The sequence below is a fragment of the Polistes fuscatus genome, unplaced genomic scaffold, assembly GCF_010416935.1.
Source record: "Polistes fuscatus isolate 324 unplaced genomic scaffold, CU_Pfus_HIC Scaffold12, whole genome shotgun sequence".
NCBI lineage: Eukaryota > Metazoa > Arthropoda > Insecta > Hymenoptera > Vespidae > Polistes > Polistes fuscatus.
This window is the reverse complement of record NW_025113020.1, coordinates 2,572,237-2,589,966: the sequence shown is the minus strand read 5'-3', so window position 1 is coordinate 2,589,966 and position 17,730 is coordinate 2,572,237. Positions and strand designations below refer to the sequence as shown.

The 17,730-nt window shown below is 32.4% G+C and overlaps 1 protein-coding gene and 2 non-coding genes across 5 annotated transcripts in view; 1 reads left to right on the top strand and 2 right to left on the bottom strand.

Moving 5' to 3' along the window:
- Window positions 1–17,730, bottom strand: part of LOC122513619 — a 46,682-nt gene that overhangs the window by 2,819 nt on the left and 26,133 nt on the right. The window contains exon 1 of one of the 3 annotated variants that reach the window (XM_043630051.1): window positions 5,006–6,380. The exons of the other annotated variants lie outside the window; for them this stretch is intronic. Within the exon in view, the coding sequence (XP_043485986.1) occupies window positions 5,006–5,087 (82 nt within the window). The 5' untranslated portion in view covers window positions 5,088–6,380. Of the gene's footprint in view, window positions 1–5,005; window positions 6,381–17,730 lie in introns of those variants that run through there. 3 annotated transcript variants of the gene reach the window in all.
- Window positions 8,933–9,152, top strand: LOC122513631. Its single transcript, XR_006302808.1, has one exon. It is a non-coding gene; the product is annotated as a small nucleolar RNA U3 (small nucleolar RNA).
- On the bottom strand, window positions 15,773–15,981 carry LOC122513634. The gene has a single exon (XR_006302811.1). It is a non-coding gene; the product is annotated as a small nucleolar RNA U3 (small nucleolar RNA).

Genomic DNA, 17,730 nt, shown 5'->3' with positions numbered 1-17,730 from the left:
ATTATATTTAATTGTTAGTGTATAAAGATGTTTGTGCCTTCAGAAATGCATTTATACATATATTTTAAAAAGCAGTCTTTTAAAGGATTCAAGTAGAAGAAAATCTCAAAAGTTTGTTGTTAAATCTAACGATTTGAAATATCCGTGTACGTGTGAGAAGCCTGCATTCATAAAATGCAGTGAATATCGAAAAAATTTATGTTTCGTGTGTCTGTACGACGAATATCTTATATTTTATGTAATTATTTTAACGCTCCTGCGCAATGATGATTTCGAGGGTAAAATTTTCCTGTAATATAAGTAGAGTGCATTAGAATATTAGAATAATTGTTAATTAATCGATAGAAATGTCTATTGTTGTTTAAAAACTCGGTATATATGATCTGTGTACCGTTCTCTTCGAAATCCACCGTTAAACTGGGTCATAGTCCTCTATGAAAGTTCTTTTATTAAATGTTGTTTATATGACTTTCCGAACGTTGTGCATGAATTTTGTTAGATAATAAAAGAGGACTTTTAAGCTTCTATATATTTCAGTATTCTTTGGAATTACTTCCATGCCTATATTAGCACAAAAAATTTGGCATAGAACCGCAATAGCAGAAAAAAATGAATAAGTGCTCTTAATTGTTCTAAGAAAAAAAAGTTGCTCCACGGTCGGCATCAATGTTGACCGATATACAAAATTTAAAAAAATTCTTGTAAAATAAAGTTATAGTTATAGTTGTCGAGCCGGAATTTTGAATTTCGGAAAATTTAGCAATTTATGGCAGTTTAAAAAAAAAGTATACGTTTTACGTCATAAATATTACACTTTAATTATTTTTATAAAATTTTTAAATCAAAATATCAACAATACGGCTCGACAACTATAGACAAAACGATTTCAAATATTTAAAAAAAAATCGCATTAAAAAATATTAAAAACTGTATGAGTTATTATGCCAACCGTGGCGGAAAAAGTAGTTTTGAGAAAAACACGTTTTCAGTTTTAAATGTCTCAAACAAAAGACAGCTATTTGCGCGCACTAAACTCTCATCGGACAGTCACATTTTCTACAATAACTTTGGATCTATGGGGAATTTTTGCAATTGACTTTCACAGAAATAAGCCTAAAACTATATAGAACAACAATCTGTAAAAAAAAATTCAATTTTTGGAAAATTCTGGACGTATATAACACCTTAACCCGTGTGAAGGAATTTATACTACGCGCCGAATTTCTTTAGTAGATTTGAGAGCGTTAGTAGAGTTGAGAGGGCGTGCAGAGACGTGTGAGGTAAGGGTGTGGTGTCGTGCCTTGGGATGTATACATGGGTAGAACACGTAGTCATTTCCGTTCAGAACAGCGTAATATAAGGAGTGCGTAGTTGCGTTTACATCTATTAGGCTATCTTATAAATTTTGCGATTAGAATCATTCGCTTATATCGCGACAGTTCTTGTGTGAATCATAAGTATTAAGGTGTGAAAATATCGGTCAGATTTAAATATTTTTATTTTAGTAAACACAGATCTTAAAACAATATTCTAACTCATTTACGTCAATTCGTTCCTTCAACTATACATAAATACAAATCAAGTGTATCTAAATATAAAAATTGTGTGACAGTTATTCCAGGAAAATTACTTCGAAGTTAATTACGAAAACAAAAGTGTTTATTGGTGAAAGTGAAGGAAGAAACCTGGGAAAAGAATTTCAAATCAATTTTATTGCTAAGAAAGCAGAAAGATTTTGTTTGTTTTTGACACATAACAGAGAATTTAAACGAAATGAAGAAATTATCTCCGTACACATCAAGAGCTCTCAAACATTTGAACAGATTCAATCCGCTAGTTGACAGTTCACCCGTATGGCTAAATGCATTTGAATATTTAGTCGTTTATTTTGGACTGAAAGAAGAAGAAAAGACTCCTTTCTTTCTAGATATGATACAACGTCGTGCTTATAGAAACGTTGAAGTTGACTGCGAAGGTTGTGACCCCGTGGATCTTCCATACTCAGAGCTGTTAGCTAAGTTCTGTCTATTTTACTCGTGGCGACGAGGACGTTCTTTGGCAATGTATCGTTTTTTCAATCGAGTTCAAATGCCCTACGAAACTGTGACTCAATATGCTGACGCTTTAAAAATCCTAATTGTTAAATGCCGTTTTCGCCATCAGGAAAAAAAGGCTTTATTTAAAAAGTTTAGCATTGGGGTAAGAAATCTAAAAACAAGAGATAAGATCAAACAATTAGAAATAAAAGATAAATCAGAAAAAGAGTACGAAGAATTATTTGAACGTTCTTTTGTAATCGCCCTGGAAATTGAATGTGAAGAGAAGCTCGAACGTGAAGAGACGCAGAATTCTGAAGAGGCGGAAGAATCTGGAGATCCGCGCGAATCTTCAGGCTCGGAAGATTCTGAACCGGAGGTACGATGTATGTGGGACTGAAATGGACTACAAACGATCAGAAATTAAAAAAAAAAGTACAACTCAGTAAAATGGAAGCCATGTAATCAATTATACACCGCACAATGCCTTATATTGTGAAATTCGATACAATGCCAACATACTGACCCGCCATGATATGTGATAAATAAGAATTTAAGTAAAGTATTATAAATCCTAGCAGTGTTTAAGGAGATACAGCAGATGTCTGCCAATAATAAAACAAGGATTTTAAATCACCCCAACCCTTCAGCCAACACTGTTTACGACAATAATGCTACAAGAAGACTTAAGAGAAAAAAGCCTGAAAAACTAATCACTATAGACTGAAATAACATATTGTAATATATTACACTGGAAATAATACTCACGTTTTACCCTTAATTTAATTAAATAACTCGCCAAAGGTTTCATAGACAATACAACAATACAAGCCAGATAAGCAAACCTTTTAGAAGTTATTCGCGAATTAATAATTTTGTTGACATCACAGTTTTTTGAAGATAATGATAATTATTCAAGAACGTCACAACACTGGAGAGCATCCTTTCCAAGCAAAAGAAGTTTTTATGACTAGTCAAGAGTTACGTAGGTTACGATAAGGAACATTATGCAACTGTTTATAAAATATAACAGTTAAATTAAAAGAAACAATCTACCGTCAAAACTGCATTTTATTTTGCAGAAAAGAATTCCACATACTATCGTAATGATTCAATAATTTATTTCGCTTTACTCGCATGGTGTTCAATGTTATTACTAATTATATATAAATTTGTTATTAACAGTAAAAGTTCGAGAGATGATAATATAAAATAGTTAATTTCTCCTTTGTAGTATTTTTATTTTTATTTTTAATAGCGTTTCATATAAAAACAAAATTCATTTTGTATATCTATGTAGAGATTTATGTAGCAAGCGTACTTGCTTAATTATTTTGTTTGTCAGAAATCAAATCATTTATTGTTATAAAAATATGTGCAATTAGAAATTGAGAAAGTTAAGCGAAAGAAACAGGTTCTAAGATGACAATGTCAACGATTTTTTTTAGCTTACAAACACGATACTTTAACACAAGGCCGACGAGAAACGAGAAAGAAACAGTAACCGTTAAGTTTCGTCCTTTTTTATTTTTTTATAATATTATAATATTTTATAAACTATTTATATAACATACAATCTGTAATGTTTGTAAACAAAGTCTTATGTAGGGCACTAAATAATTATTTGCGCTTTTTTTTTACGATTATCAGTATATTTTAATAAATTTTTGATCTGCTATCGCCAAACTTTCACGATATGAATCAGAACTTTTGTAATATCTTTCCTATTAATATTAAACTCTTTTTTTAAAGTACTTTATACTTTAAGTGGGATACTGTATTAGTTCTCGGTGTACAAATATAAAACAAATATTATTAAATAGAACACATTAATATGTTTATTCATTAAATATTACTTCCAAATTTTTAATTACAAGCCAATAAATGTTTCATCTTTCTATACAGATTTGTTCTATTTTAGCTTTTATATTTTATTTTCATGTTCGTCTTGCGTTTATATGAATACTTACGTATTTTATCGTATTTGTTTTTATTTCAAGCAAGCATACAAATATCTTCATTTAATTCCTAAAACTTTCTAAAGCAACTTTCAAAATTTATAACGAGTACAGGTAAGTGTAATATAATTGTAAGCTGATCAAAGAAAACATGTATTTTCAAATCGAAATCTCGAGAATGAATCGCAGATGCGATGGCAGTACGTAATATTTCGACATTTTGTTTTTTTCACATCCGAATAATATTAGGTGCTAAAAAGTCTCGATGAAATGAAAAAAATAGATGCGTGCAGGTCATACGCGGTAGAAGTGAAACCTTTAGAAAACTAAACTAACTTGACAAACTCTTTAAAAACCTTACAACCGAATAGTGCGTCAGATATAATTTTATGCAGACATTTAAAGCCCAACCCCTCCCTCAATCGTATCCTCAAGAATTTAGAAGTCCTGTTCGGCATTCTCGAATACCAGGTCCCATTCCGATGATAAGAAGGTCGTGTCTTCTAAAGGATAAACAACAAGGTAGCCGAAAGTAGCCGAGGGTAGCCGAACAGCTGAACCTTGCCGAAGATAATCGATAGTCTGGACCAAAGCAAGTCTTAGGCTGTGGAATATAGATACTATACTCACTAATAAGACGCCTTCTTCCTTTTTCGGGCTCGGCAATATATAGGTGCACACTAGCACAACGCTTATGTAGTAGTAGTTGCAAGAATGGGGAAGCTACGAAGCATCGTACAAAAAGGAGACCGAGATAATAGGAAATCTTATGACGAATTTCCAAAGTATTCGCAAAAAAGTGTAATTAAATGTATCTATCGTCTATTGCTTGCAAAGAAATAAATTTTCATTGATAAATTGATATAAATATAGAATGAAATTGAAATTGACCTTTAGATGAATAATCATGCGATGATATTTTTCTTTTCTGCCGATATTCACGACCCTTTTTCGGTATTAGTTTTCGACATACTTGAAAACTGTTTTTATTAAAATGATAAAAATATTTACATAAACGATCCACGTGAACAATACACCAAGCTGGCTGTGACGTCTTTTCCCAAGGCTTCGTAATACGCAGGTTCACACACATGTACTAACACACTTAAAAGCATCATACACGTGGAATGCTCGGACCAGGCAAGTTTAGGCAGTGTAATATATAGATACTATATTCACTAATACGACGCCTTCTTCCTTATTCGGGCTCGGCAATATATAGGTGCACACTAGCACAACGCTTATGTAGTAGTAGTTGCAAGAGTGGGGAAGCTACGAAGCATCGTACAAAAAGGAGACTAATTGTAAAATAATAGAAAACACTATATACTGTATTCTATCTCATTCTGTCGCAGGCTAAATCCTATAGATGTAAATATTTGTCTCTTTTTAGTGTCGTTTCCTTATTTTTGTTTCATCAAGTCTTAAATATTTAGCGTCGTTTTTTCGTTTTATAGAGTTTCAAATCACAACGATTCTGAAGAAGTTTTCACTTCAACAAAACTCCAGCCTTACCAAATTTCGTTATAATTAAGGGACTTCATAAGACGCGTTATAAAATTCAATCCTGCTTAAACCTAACTTCTGATCACTATTCAATATTATTGAATTTATATATATTAAGGGGAAGGGGGGAGGGTATTTAATTTTTTTTTTCAATTTTTTGAAACTTTTTGAGGCGAAGGTATCGCATTTCTGGAATACTCTGTGAAAATTTCAAGTCGATCTGAGACAAAATGACGGAGATACAGCACTTTTAGTATGCTTTATATTACAAAAACAGGATTAGCACTTTGACGTCCGGGCGGTTCGAAAAAATTTCTACGCTCGGCGCCAGGAACGCTACGTAGGATTTTTCGCTTGGCGCCGGCTGCGTTACTTCGGATTACTTCGCTTACGACCGGCCGTTCTTGAAAGTAGTAGCCTGGTATTTCGACGTTTTCTCATGAATTTTTTTAAATATGAAAATAAAATGCGATCGTTTCGAAATGTTTACATGTTTTTATAGGTTTATTGAAATGTACAAAATAAATTTTTTTAAATTAGTTTCAGATTAATTTTGTTGCATATTTCGATAGTCTATACCTTTAACAATAACATACAAAAATTTCAAGTGTCTATCTCAAATAGTTTTTGAGTTACATCCATCTAAGGAACAACATACTCTTACCGTACAATATCAGTAACTTAAACTTTAAACGCGTTTATCTCGAAATTACATTTTTCAAATTTAATGCAGTTATAATTTGAAGACAAATCATCCGATCGATTTGATTCTTTTTGCAGCTTCTTTTATATATGTTTCTCCATACCAAGAATCTCCAGTTTTTCGATCGAATATAAAATGTAATTTTAACAGGCCAAAAATCATCAAATTTTCGTCAGTAGTTTCGGTACTGTTTTTAGACCCTTGGGAGATTGCAAATAACTTGCTGAATTTTCAATTTTTTTATTCAAAAATATTACAAAATTTCATGCAGTAATTTTCTTTAAAAAAATTCCACAAAAATCACCTTTTTTCAGGAGGTTACACTAGTGGTGCCCCTTTATAATTCTTTTGAATATCCGAACCATTCTTACCTGAGTAAATATCCTTTCCTTTCTGTGAAATCTGTTCTCAGATATCTTTACCATCAGTTAACACGATCAGAAATTTTCCGTTGCGACAAATTCTTTAAATATTCTGAGAAAAGACGGAACGGACGCGAATGTGGTGTAACCTGCGATAGAGCAATTTTTGTGACTTAAACCACTGTGGTGTCGCCGAACGTCATAGTGTTAGTCGAGCTGATATCAAAACTACACTTTAAAGCAAAGAAGGACGGGTTAGACATAGACAAGAACAACAACGTATTCTGAACACCTCTGATGACATTTCCATAATGTACATACCTAGAATTGACGACTCTATGAACGTAAAAAAAATTTATGATGATTTTTGAAATTTCTCAATGTCAAACTTTATATCGATCTTCCCACAACTTACGTTTTAAAAGTCGGTGGACATTGTCACTCAAAATCTACTGAACCGATCGATTTGATTTTTTGCAGACTTTTTCTACACATATTTAACGAGGTAACGCTGTCGAGTTTTTTTGTTTTTTTAATTTTAAGTATTTTTTATAGAGGCTCAAATGTTGGTTTTTTAGTCGAAAATCGGGTCTTTGACTTTAGAATGCCACCAAAAATCCAAAAATAAAAAAAAAAATTTTTTTCTTGACAGGGCTACCTAGATAAACTTATAAAATAACAGAATAGCTTGGGTTTTTTTGTTTTCGATGATCCAGTCTTGAGTTCTGATGTCCACCGCAAAACGCGTTTTTTCCGCGGCGCCTGACAAAAGTTGCTGTCACTGGCTCAAATCTTTATATTTTTTCACGAAAATTTCACAGAGTATTACTGAAATATGACTTGACAATACTCCATCAGAATAACATCATTTATATTAACCGCTTCTTCAATAAAAATTCATAAAAATATGCCATTTTTCGACCGAATTAACCCTACCCCCCCCTTAAACGAAGTTACATAAAAGGAGGACAATCGAGATACGCGTTTTCGTCGAATTTGTGTTGGTGAAAATAACTAAATACCGAGTACGATAATTCTCCACGAAGGCGACGGTGGTTTTCAGAAGCTCAAATTTAAGTACGTGTAATTTTATAAATAAACAAATGAAACAAATAGTTCTCTTTGATGTTTATATTGCATTTTACATGCAGTATTATTCATTTTTATACTAATTTAGTTAAAGATAAATTGATTCCATTTCACAATTTTTTTACAGATATATAGATATATTTATCGTTATTTTTTTCATGCTATTGTTATTTTTTCTTGACTTTGTGATATCATAACCAATTATTCCATTTTCTTTAATTTATAATTTTTTATTTACTTCGTTGACTTATTTATCTATTTTTTTCCTAAGTTAAAGGTTGGTTTCTTCATGTTTGAAAAATCAGATAAAGCGAATCGATAGTGGCAATAGAAATCATCATCTCATTGTGTATATCATAGATACATTTATAATACTGCAATCGTCCTTGTATATAGGCTTCGTGATCTATTATATAAAAAAAATATCTATTACTCAGTTTTATTTTTGTACGATGCTTCGTAGCCTCCCTACTCTTGCAACTACTACTACATAAGCGTTGTGCTAGTGTGCGCTTACATATTGCCGAGCCCCAATAAGGGAGAAGGCGTCGTATTAGTGAGTATAGTATCTATATATTACTCTGCCTAAACTTGCCTGGTCCGAGCGTTCCACGTGTTATGATGCTTTTAAGTGTGTTAGTACATGTGTGTGAACCTGCGTTTACGAAGCCTTGGGAAAAGACGTCACAGCCAGCTTGGTGTATTGTTCACGTGGATCGTTTATGTAAATATTTTTATCATTTTAATAAAAACAGTTTTCAAGTATGTCGAAAACTAATACCGAAAAAGGGTCGTGAATATCGGCAGAAAAGAAAAATATCATCGCATGATTATTCATCTAAAGGTCAATTTCAATTTCATTCTATATTTATATCAATTTATCAATGAAAATTTATTTCTTTGCAAGCATTAGACGATAGATAAATTTAATTACAATTTTTTGCGACTACTTTGGAAATTCGTTAAAAGATTAAAAAGAATCTATAAATACAAGAAAAACTACGCATTGATAGTATAATTTTTATTTTTTTTATTAAGAACCTCTGAATTTTACAAGTTGTCCACTTTCAACATTTGAATGTTCATTTGTGAACATTTGGTAAATTGGTTTACCAATTTGATAATCCTACGCGTACACTCATACTATCTCAGCACATACATAAAAAACTCAATTAGTTCTTTGACTGGACACTAGATGGCAAAATACCATTTGCCGCTTCTCGCAAGTAAAATAGTACATTATGGTATACATATAGGATTCGAGCACCACTGTTAATTAAGATCATACTTCACAGGATCATTTCTGTAGTATATCTTCAAAACTGCTTAGCGTAAAGCTGAGTCGATGCAACTACGATGACGAGTTGTGGTTCTCTTCCTTGAGCGTGAGGACGATTTAGAATCTTGGCTTTAACGTCAAGATATTCTAGTCACCGATGATCGTTCACTCCTTTTACTCGGTAGAGGGAGCTACGGGAAGCAGAGCTTTCTGAGTAGATAATGAATTAATAAAAATAATGAGAAACACAAAATTGAAACTAAAGGTAATTACTCTTACAAAGAATCGTGGAGTTGAAATCTTCTACAAAGTCGTAATGAATTGAAATCGACGTTTAAAAATAATAAAAATGTTGTATATGGTAAGGACAACTAGACGAGAAATTAAAGTTTATTACAGTTCCCCACTCTTGCTTCCCCACTCTTACAATTATTTTCACCATCTTTTTTCCAATATTTTTCGCTTATTTTTGCAAATCGAAGATAAACCTTAGAACATTTTTTATGTATTTTTCAATTCTCTACAACTTTTGTTTGAAACTTTTTTCGAATAAATGCCTAGATTCTAAGATAAGGCCATTTTTCCCTTTTTTACCCTTTTTCTCAGAAACTTGGGATTCTATTGCAAAAAAATTAGTACCAATCGATTCAGCGTCGTCTTTATACTTTTTTTGTCAAATAGTTTATGTGTCTAAGAGCGATAAAAAGGACAAGACTTTCAGGATGTTAGGTTATGTAACTTTTTTCTAAACATTTAGGCGACAGTGAGACGCAGGTCTGAAAAATTCTTTAGGTTTAGTAATAATTTTTCTTGGGTTATTTGATCATAGCCTTTGATAATGAAAATATCGACCATAGCAAGAAAAAGAGAATAAACGACCTAGGGCGTTACAGTATTTGTATATGTGGGATTGAGGGGTATTTGAGAAATATAAATATGAATGTGTATAATGGTATGAGTGTGAGAATGATTGAAAGAAACGAAAGAATGCATCGGTCGAGGATAAAGAAAGGGACCGTTACGTTAGGTAGGGATATTAGTTTAGGTTTAGGATTACACCGTCTAGACTTGTCGCCTTTGTGTGGCTACATCGAAGTCTCCCGAGGGTTCTCGATGTTGGAATGCAGGAAAAGCCTTTGTGCGTGATTGGGAATGATCGGGAAGTTTCCGAAAGGAATGACGAGAAACAACGGGAGACGATGGAGGGGATGTAGAGTATAAGTAGGCGATGGAAGGGACAGGTGGGCGCGTTCTGTAATAGTTTTTTGGGTTGAGACGACGAATGCAAAGTGTAACAGAGAGTACGGAAGACAACGGGGGACGGCGAAGGGACAAAAGACGATGATAGGTGACGACGAGTCGGATTCGGGTGTTCCTTGCTAATTAAGACTGTTGTTTTCGGACGTAAAGGGTTACATCTAGTATATCGTGGCATTAGATTATTAGTTTAGATTATAGATACCTACTATTCTATCTCTTAATATTTTAAAACATTATACCTTATTATTTATTAATAAATAAATACTATCATTATAAATATAAATCTTACATATGTAATATGTGTTTTTATATATTAATTAGAAACCTCTTCTCAACTAATATTAAAAGAAGGGATATTGTTGATTTATTCAAAATCAAAAGCCTAACATATCCTCTATTCTCTCTCTCTCTTTCTCTCTCAATGGACTTTTTATGAAATATTTAATAATAATTAATTAATTAAAAAGAGACAAAGATAGTGAGTGAGTGGATGGATTAAATGAATAAATAAGATAGCCTATAATTGTTATTAGGAGATTACAAACTACATTGTGGGACAAAAGTATTCGTACAGTAAGTATGTGAAAAGAAAATGATCTGTATTTTTTACATTACTAATTGTAATATAATATATACGTTTGCATATGACGTACTAACATTAGTAGTAAGTAATATAAATAAACAAAAGTTAATTCGTACATCGTAATAATTATAAATATAATTGTAAATATTTTATAGGATTCTCCTTTCGGCGAATAACTGTATCTAATCTATTCTGCATGGATAAAACTAAGTTTTTAATAAAATCTAATGTTATATTATTATTCCACTCTAATTTTAAATTTCGAGTAGTTTGCTTAATTGTAATTGATGTGGAAACACGTTATTGCTAATCCTTTGAAATATAGGAATAAAATTCAAGGAAATAATTTTACAAAACTGTTATCAATGAACACTTATGTACTTCTTGTTATGTATTTCGAAATCGTATTAAAACCTTGATACTTTTTTCGTCACCAAATTTTTGTAAGTTAAAATATTAGATCAACATACTTTTTACGTGATTATTAACAAAGTATATGTTGATAATTATCATAAACACGTAGCTCGCTAGGTTGATTATTGTTCTGTGATACCCACTTTAAATTTATATAACTGACGAATTTGAAGTATCACTAAGGATTTGGAAATAAAGACCGAGTTAACTTGAAAAATGTGTTTTTTAAAAAACACAAATTGACGGTACAAGCGGTAAAATAACATTTGAATATTGAAAAAGAAAATTGTGGAGGAAACGTTTTATAGAGCATTAGGGTCAGATACCTGACGCAACCCTGAAAGAAATGGTTGGAGGATGTATTCAGAAGAAAGCAATAAAGATACAGAAGTAGAGATTTGAACAAAAATGCTGCTGGGACAGAGAAAGCGTTAGATTAAGAAAGGAGATAAAAACTAATAAAAAATAAGATAAAGTTAATATGTTAATATAATAAACCAATGCGCAACGAAATATTTAAGGAGTGAAGGAAAAAGACATGCTATGCTAGTACAATGTAAAGATTTATCTATGTTTAGAAAAACATAACATTGACGTCAAGATGGCAATAAACAAAAACAAAACTATGTCAGTCGACTTTGGTTAGTGTTTAAATTTGTCATATTAAACGTACTGTTTATTATGTTTGTCAGCAGTAATATTGATTTCTGTAGCGAAGACATATTTTCACTGAATAACTTTCCTTGTCTTGTTAGTCGATATTAAAGTTTTATTAGATAGTCGATCAACGTTCGTCAAATAATCAAGAAACTGGACGAAACTTTTGTATCATTAATCTGGTTAACATTTCACTTTTGATAAATCAATTCTCCATCTTAATTACGAAACTAAGATTTTTCTTTTCTATACAAAATTAGGAAAGATATTTCTAAACATAACGCCTTGATATTTTGTTCTTTTTTTGTTATAAATCAATTTCAAATTACATTACGAAAAGTAAAGTGTTAAGTTGTGAAAGTGAAACGAAAGACCGAATAAAGAAATTACACCAGATCATCTACTCACTTGTATAAAATATAAAAAGTTTATAATTTTTCTTAATATATGTGATATAAACCATAATGGAAAATATTAAGAGACTAGCATCCAAAATGTCTATTTTTCTAAAAAAGTTTGATCCAGATTCGATGGACTTTCTTATATGGCTAGATCACTTTGAATATTTAGTCGATATTCTGGAAATACCATATAATATAAGGGCTTGTGTTTTGTTACATATGATTATATATAATCCTTTATATTACAGTGAAATAAGATTACCTCCGGAAACAATTGAAAGGTCTCTATACAATAAACTTATATCTTTCTTAATTAATGCATATTCGATATATGAAGGACAGTTTGCGGATCGGTATCGTTTTGATAATCGACATCAATTTCATTGCGAGTCCGCAAGACATTATGCCGATGTTTTAACGAAGTTAATTGCTAAATGCGATTTAGATCATGACATAACCTCACTCTTACTCGATCGATTCATTATGGGCCTAAGAAGTGATTTAGCTAAAAAAAAATTGGTACAAATGCGACAATTAACGTTGGATACTGCTATAAATTTGGCCGAGAACTTCGACAGTATTGAGAAAATTTATAACGAAGCAAGGAAAATAGCTGATGAATGCTACAAGAACTTAAAGTAGATTTGAAAATAAGACAGAAAAGTATAAATTGTAGAAGAATCAGCAATTACATAATCAACAATTTTATGAGGGAAGGAAGTTTTAAAAGTACAGCATTTTTTACAAGCAAAAAAAAAAGTTTTTATACCTAGTGGAAATTGTTACATATATTTTAATAGAACACATTGACTCCATTCATAAGAAGTTGCGTTTTCATGTATAAAAAAAAAGAAGAAGTTATAATATATATAAAGTAAGAATTGCTTTTTTTTCCTGGATCAATATAGTTATTACTTTGTATAGCTTATTAAAAAATAAAATTTTGTTTCGGATATTTTTGCAGGAACTGACGTAGCAAGTGGTCCTGCTTAGAAATTTTTACTGTAACTTACACTTGAGGTACTAGACAAACAAAGCGTGAAATGATATTTTCGGAGATTGAAGAGAGAAAAAGACAAACAAGAGTAAAGCTTTCCCCGCAATTTTCGTTAATGTTTAAATTCGTAATCAATACTTCATAATCTATTTACAGTACTCGATGATATTGATACTTGAATCAAGGACTCATGAAAGACGCAAACATGTGCTTATTACTTTTAATTTCAATGTATAATAAATAAAATATATGAATGCAAGATAATAGGGTAGTATTTCAAGTCGTGCAATCTTCTATTTAAAGTATTAATGTTAAAACTAATAAAAATATAAAAACTTGAATTGTTACCTAACTGGATAGATGAAATGCTGATTTAATCTCTATTCTTTCAGATTTTTTGCTTTGCTTAGCCAAATCTATCCTTTAATATTTTATTTTATTTCTCGTTGATTATTTCAATGAATTTTTTAACATAAGGATTTAGTTAGTTATCGCTGGAATTAGTTCAGAAATTCAATTTCTGCAGATCTTGGGAATTTTTAATTTAAAAAGTATCATTGATTTTTTAACAATATACATTAAACAAAATTACAAAATAAATTTTTCTTACCAGAGTTCAATCCAGTGTGAGTAACATGACAATTTCCTTAGGAAAAAAATAAATACATGCGTGCAGTTCACACGCGGTAGAAGTGAAACCTTCATAAAACTAAACCTCTGTCGAATTCCAAATACATTCGTTTTTAAACATTTTCATTATTTTTTCAGAATAGCATTTGTATTTTGGAGGAATGCATGTTTTTTATATAATAGTCTTTTTTAATACTTTGTCCTGTTTGAGGTAGCAGTGCGAAGTTGCAGTATTTGTTCAAGATATATTATTTAAATAATAATACACACGAGTTCACAGCGAGTTAATACAAAAACTAATGACAAATTCGGAACTCCGCCTGCATGATCGATGGGAGCATCGAAATCAGCGATCATGTTGCCGGCCTAAGCCCGGGAAAAGGAGGAAGGTTGTTGGATCAGGCTAGCTCCCTACCCAACGTAAAAAAAAGAAATTTGCTCATAGAGAAGAGTTTTTGCCTCGGAACAGGACGGATTCAAAGATGACGACCCAAGCAAGAAAAAGGACAAAGAGTTGGAAAAAAGAACACATAATGCGTCAGGCTACCTGGAACATAAAATCACTTAATAATAAAGATCAAGAAACCCTGAAAGAACTGAAGGACAATAACATCGATATTTGCGCCTTACAAGAAACCAAAAAGAAAGGCAAAGGGCAAATACAGTACGACGACTACCTAGTGGTCTATAGTGGAGTCGAAAAACAAATCAGGGCAAAAGAAGGGGTAGCCATCGCAGTGTCGAAGAAATACTAAAAAGAAAAAAAGAATGGAAAGAACATATCAACAGAATGGACAACGGAAGAATTGTCAGAATTGCACGGGATAAGTCACCGGTAGGCCGCAGAAGCACGGGGCGCCCACGAAAACGATGGTGCGACAATTTAACAGTGCAATAGGCAGAAAAACGTCGTTACGGAACAGGCAACTTGCCTAAACTAAAGAAAGAAGAAGAAGAAGAAGAAGATATTCGGATAATAAGATTTTAATGTTATTTTTCTATGATTGATTGACTGATTGATAACAAAAGTAATCCTTTATACTGAATACAAATTATATGTGAAATAATGTGACAAATGACGATACTTGTAATTTCCGAATATCGATACTCTTGCCCGTCTTTTATTTTTCCTTATCTTTTAAAGGAATCCCGAATCTCAATAAAAGGAGCTTCCTGTCATTATTCTCTCTTGATCAGCCGATCGCTTGTGTATGTATGCATATGTTTGTACGTATACGCAGTATTGATCTTAATTTTGAATATTTTTTTAATATCTACTCAGAAAGCTCTGTGGCCGTCACGCCAAAGCTTGGCGCCACCGGCAACTCTTACCGTCACGCCGCTAGTGACGAAACCAAAGAATTAGGTAAGCACCAAGTATATGAACAGCCGCTACTATTCGCTCTCTTCCGTGTTACAACCACCGAGCGAGACACACGTGTTTTAACTAGCAGCGTTCAAAGACTGAACTCTAGTCTTACTTCCGTTTTCTCATTATTACATTTTGTTAAGTTTAAAATATATATTTTGTAAAATCCTTTTTGATACGTTTAAAATAAAATAATATTCTAATAATATTCTTCCCTAGTGAATTAATTATTATTGCATATCGACGAACACGCTACAATTGGTGACCCCGACGTGATCAAAAAGGATTTTACAAAATATATATTTTAAACTTAACAAAATGTAATAATGAGAAAACGGAAGTAAGACTAGAATTCAGTCTTTGAACGCTGCTAGTTAAAACACGTGTGTCTCGCTCGGTGGTTGTAACACGGAAGAGAGCGAATAATAGCGGCTGTTCATATACTTGGTGCTTACCTAATTCTTTGGTTTCGTCACTAGCGGCGTGACGGTAAGAGTGCCGGTGGCGCCAAGCTTTGGCGTGACGGCCACAGCTCTGCTTCCCGTAGCTCCCTCTACCGAGTAAAAGGATTGAACGATCATCGGTGACTAGAATCTTGACGTTAAAGCCAAGATTCTAAATCGTCCTCACGCTCAAGGAAGAGAACTACAACTCGTCATCGTAGTTGCATCGACTCAGCTTTACGCTAAGCAGTTTTGAAGATATACTACAGAAATGATCCTGTGAAGTATGATCTTAATTTTCAGTGGTGCTCGAATCCTATATGTATACCATAATGTACTATTTTACTTGCGAGAAGCGGCAAATGGTATTTTGCCATCTAGTGTCCAGTCAAAGAACTAATTGAGTTTTTTGTGTATGTGCTGAGATAGTATGAGTGTACGCGTAGGATTATCAAATTGGTAAACCAATTTACCAAATGTTCACAAATGAACATTCAAATGTTGAAAGTGGACAACTTGTAAAATTCAGAGGTTCTTAATAAAAAAAATAAAAATTATACTATCAATGCGTAGTTTTTCTTGTATTTATAGATTCTTTTTAATCTTTTAACGAATTTCCAAAGTAGTCGCAAAAAATTGTAATTAAATTTATCTATCGTCTAATGCTTGCAAAGAAATAAATTTTCATTGATAAATTGATATAAATATAGAATGAAATTGAAATTGACCTTTAGATGAATAATCATGCGATGATATTTTTCTTTTCTGCCGATATTCACGACCCTTTTTCGGTATTAGTTTTCGACATACTTGAAAACTGTTTTTATTAAAATGATAAAAATATTTACATAAACGATCCACGTGAACAATACACCAAGCTGGCTGTGACGTCTTTTCCCAAGGCTTCGTAAACGCAGGTTCACACACATGTACTAACACACTTAAAAGCATCATAACACGTGGAATGCTCGGACCAGGCAAGTTTAGGCAGAGTAATATATAGATACTATACTCACTAATACGACACCTTCACCCTTATTGGGGCTCGGCAATATGTAAGCGCACACTAGCACAACGCTTATGTAGTAGTGGTTGCAAGAGTGGGGAAGCTACGAAGCATCGTACAAAAAGGAGACTAATTGTAAAATAATAGAAAACACTATATACTGTATTCTATCTCATTCTCTCGCAGGCTAAATCCTATAGATGTATGTTTGTCTCTTTTTAGTGTCGTTTCCTCATTTTTTTTTATCGAGTCCCAAATGTTTAGCGTCGTTTTTTTCTTTTCATAGAGTTTCAAATTACGATTTTAACCATTTGAGTCGAGGCAGCACGAACGCTCTTTTCGGATTTTATGTCGAGAAAACCCAGCACATTTCGAGCATTGTGGACAATTAACGGCGCGTTACGGATTGCCGAAGTCGAGCGCTCAGATTTACTGACACAAGTATTGTACATCACACAGCTCCTTTTAACCTAAATAGTACAGTTTACAATAGGTAGAATAGTACTATAATAATGCAATAATACATTACAAAATGCAAATTTTTATTTTATCTTCTCAATAATTTTTATTGAACAAACTTGAGATATTTATTAACTTGTCATTTACTTTTTGCGTCGCTTCGTCTAATCATTTTAAAACACACAATTATTAATAATGAAAAGAATTAATAATTGAAGAATATGTCCGATCACTTTGCAAACTGCAGTAAATGTGACGGAGCGATGGAAAAAATACGACGAAAATCACGTTCCTTTCCTACCACATACAAGAAGTGTTTCTCGACATAAAATTAAACAAGCGTGGTTGAGCTGCTTGGGATTCTTCGACCGTGTTTTTTTTTTCAATACCATCTGGGACTCAAACGGTTAAAGAAGTTTTCATTTTAAAGAAATTCTGACCTTACCGTCACTGGCGACTGACATTCAACTGTTTTTTCAATAGTAAGTTAACACGGGTGGTCTGACTGGAATTTCTTTAAGAATTTGCGTAGCGCTCAACGTGTTAACATCTGTTGAAACTTTGGTGAATTCTTTGAA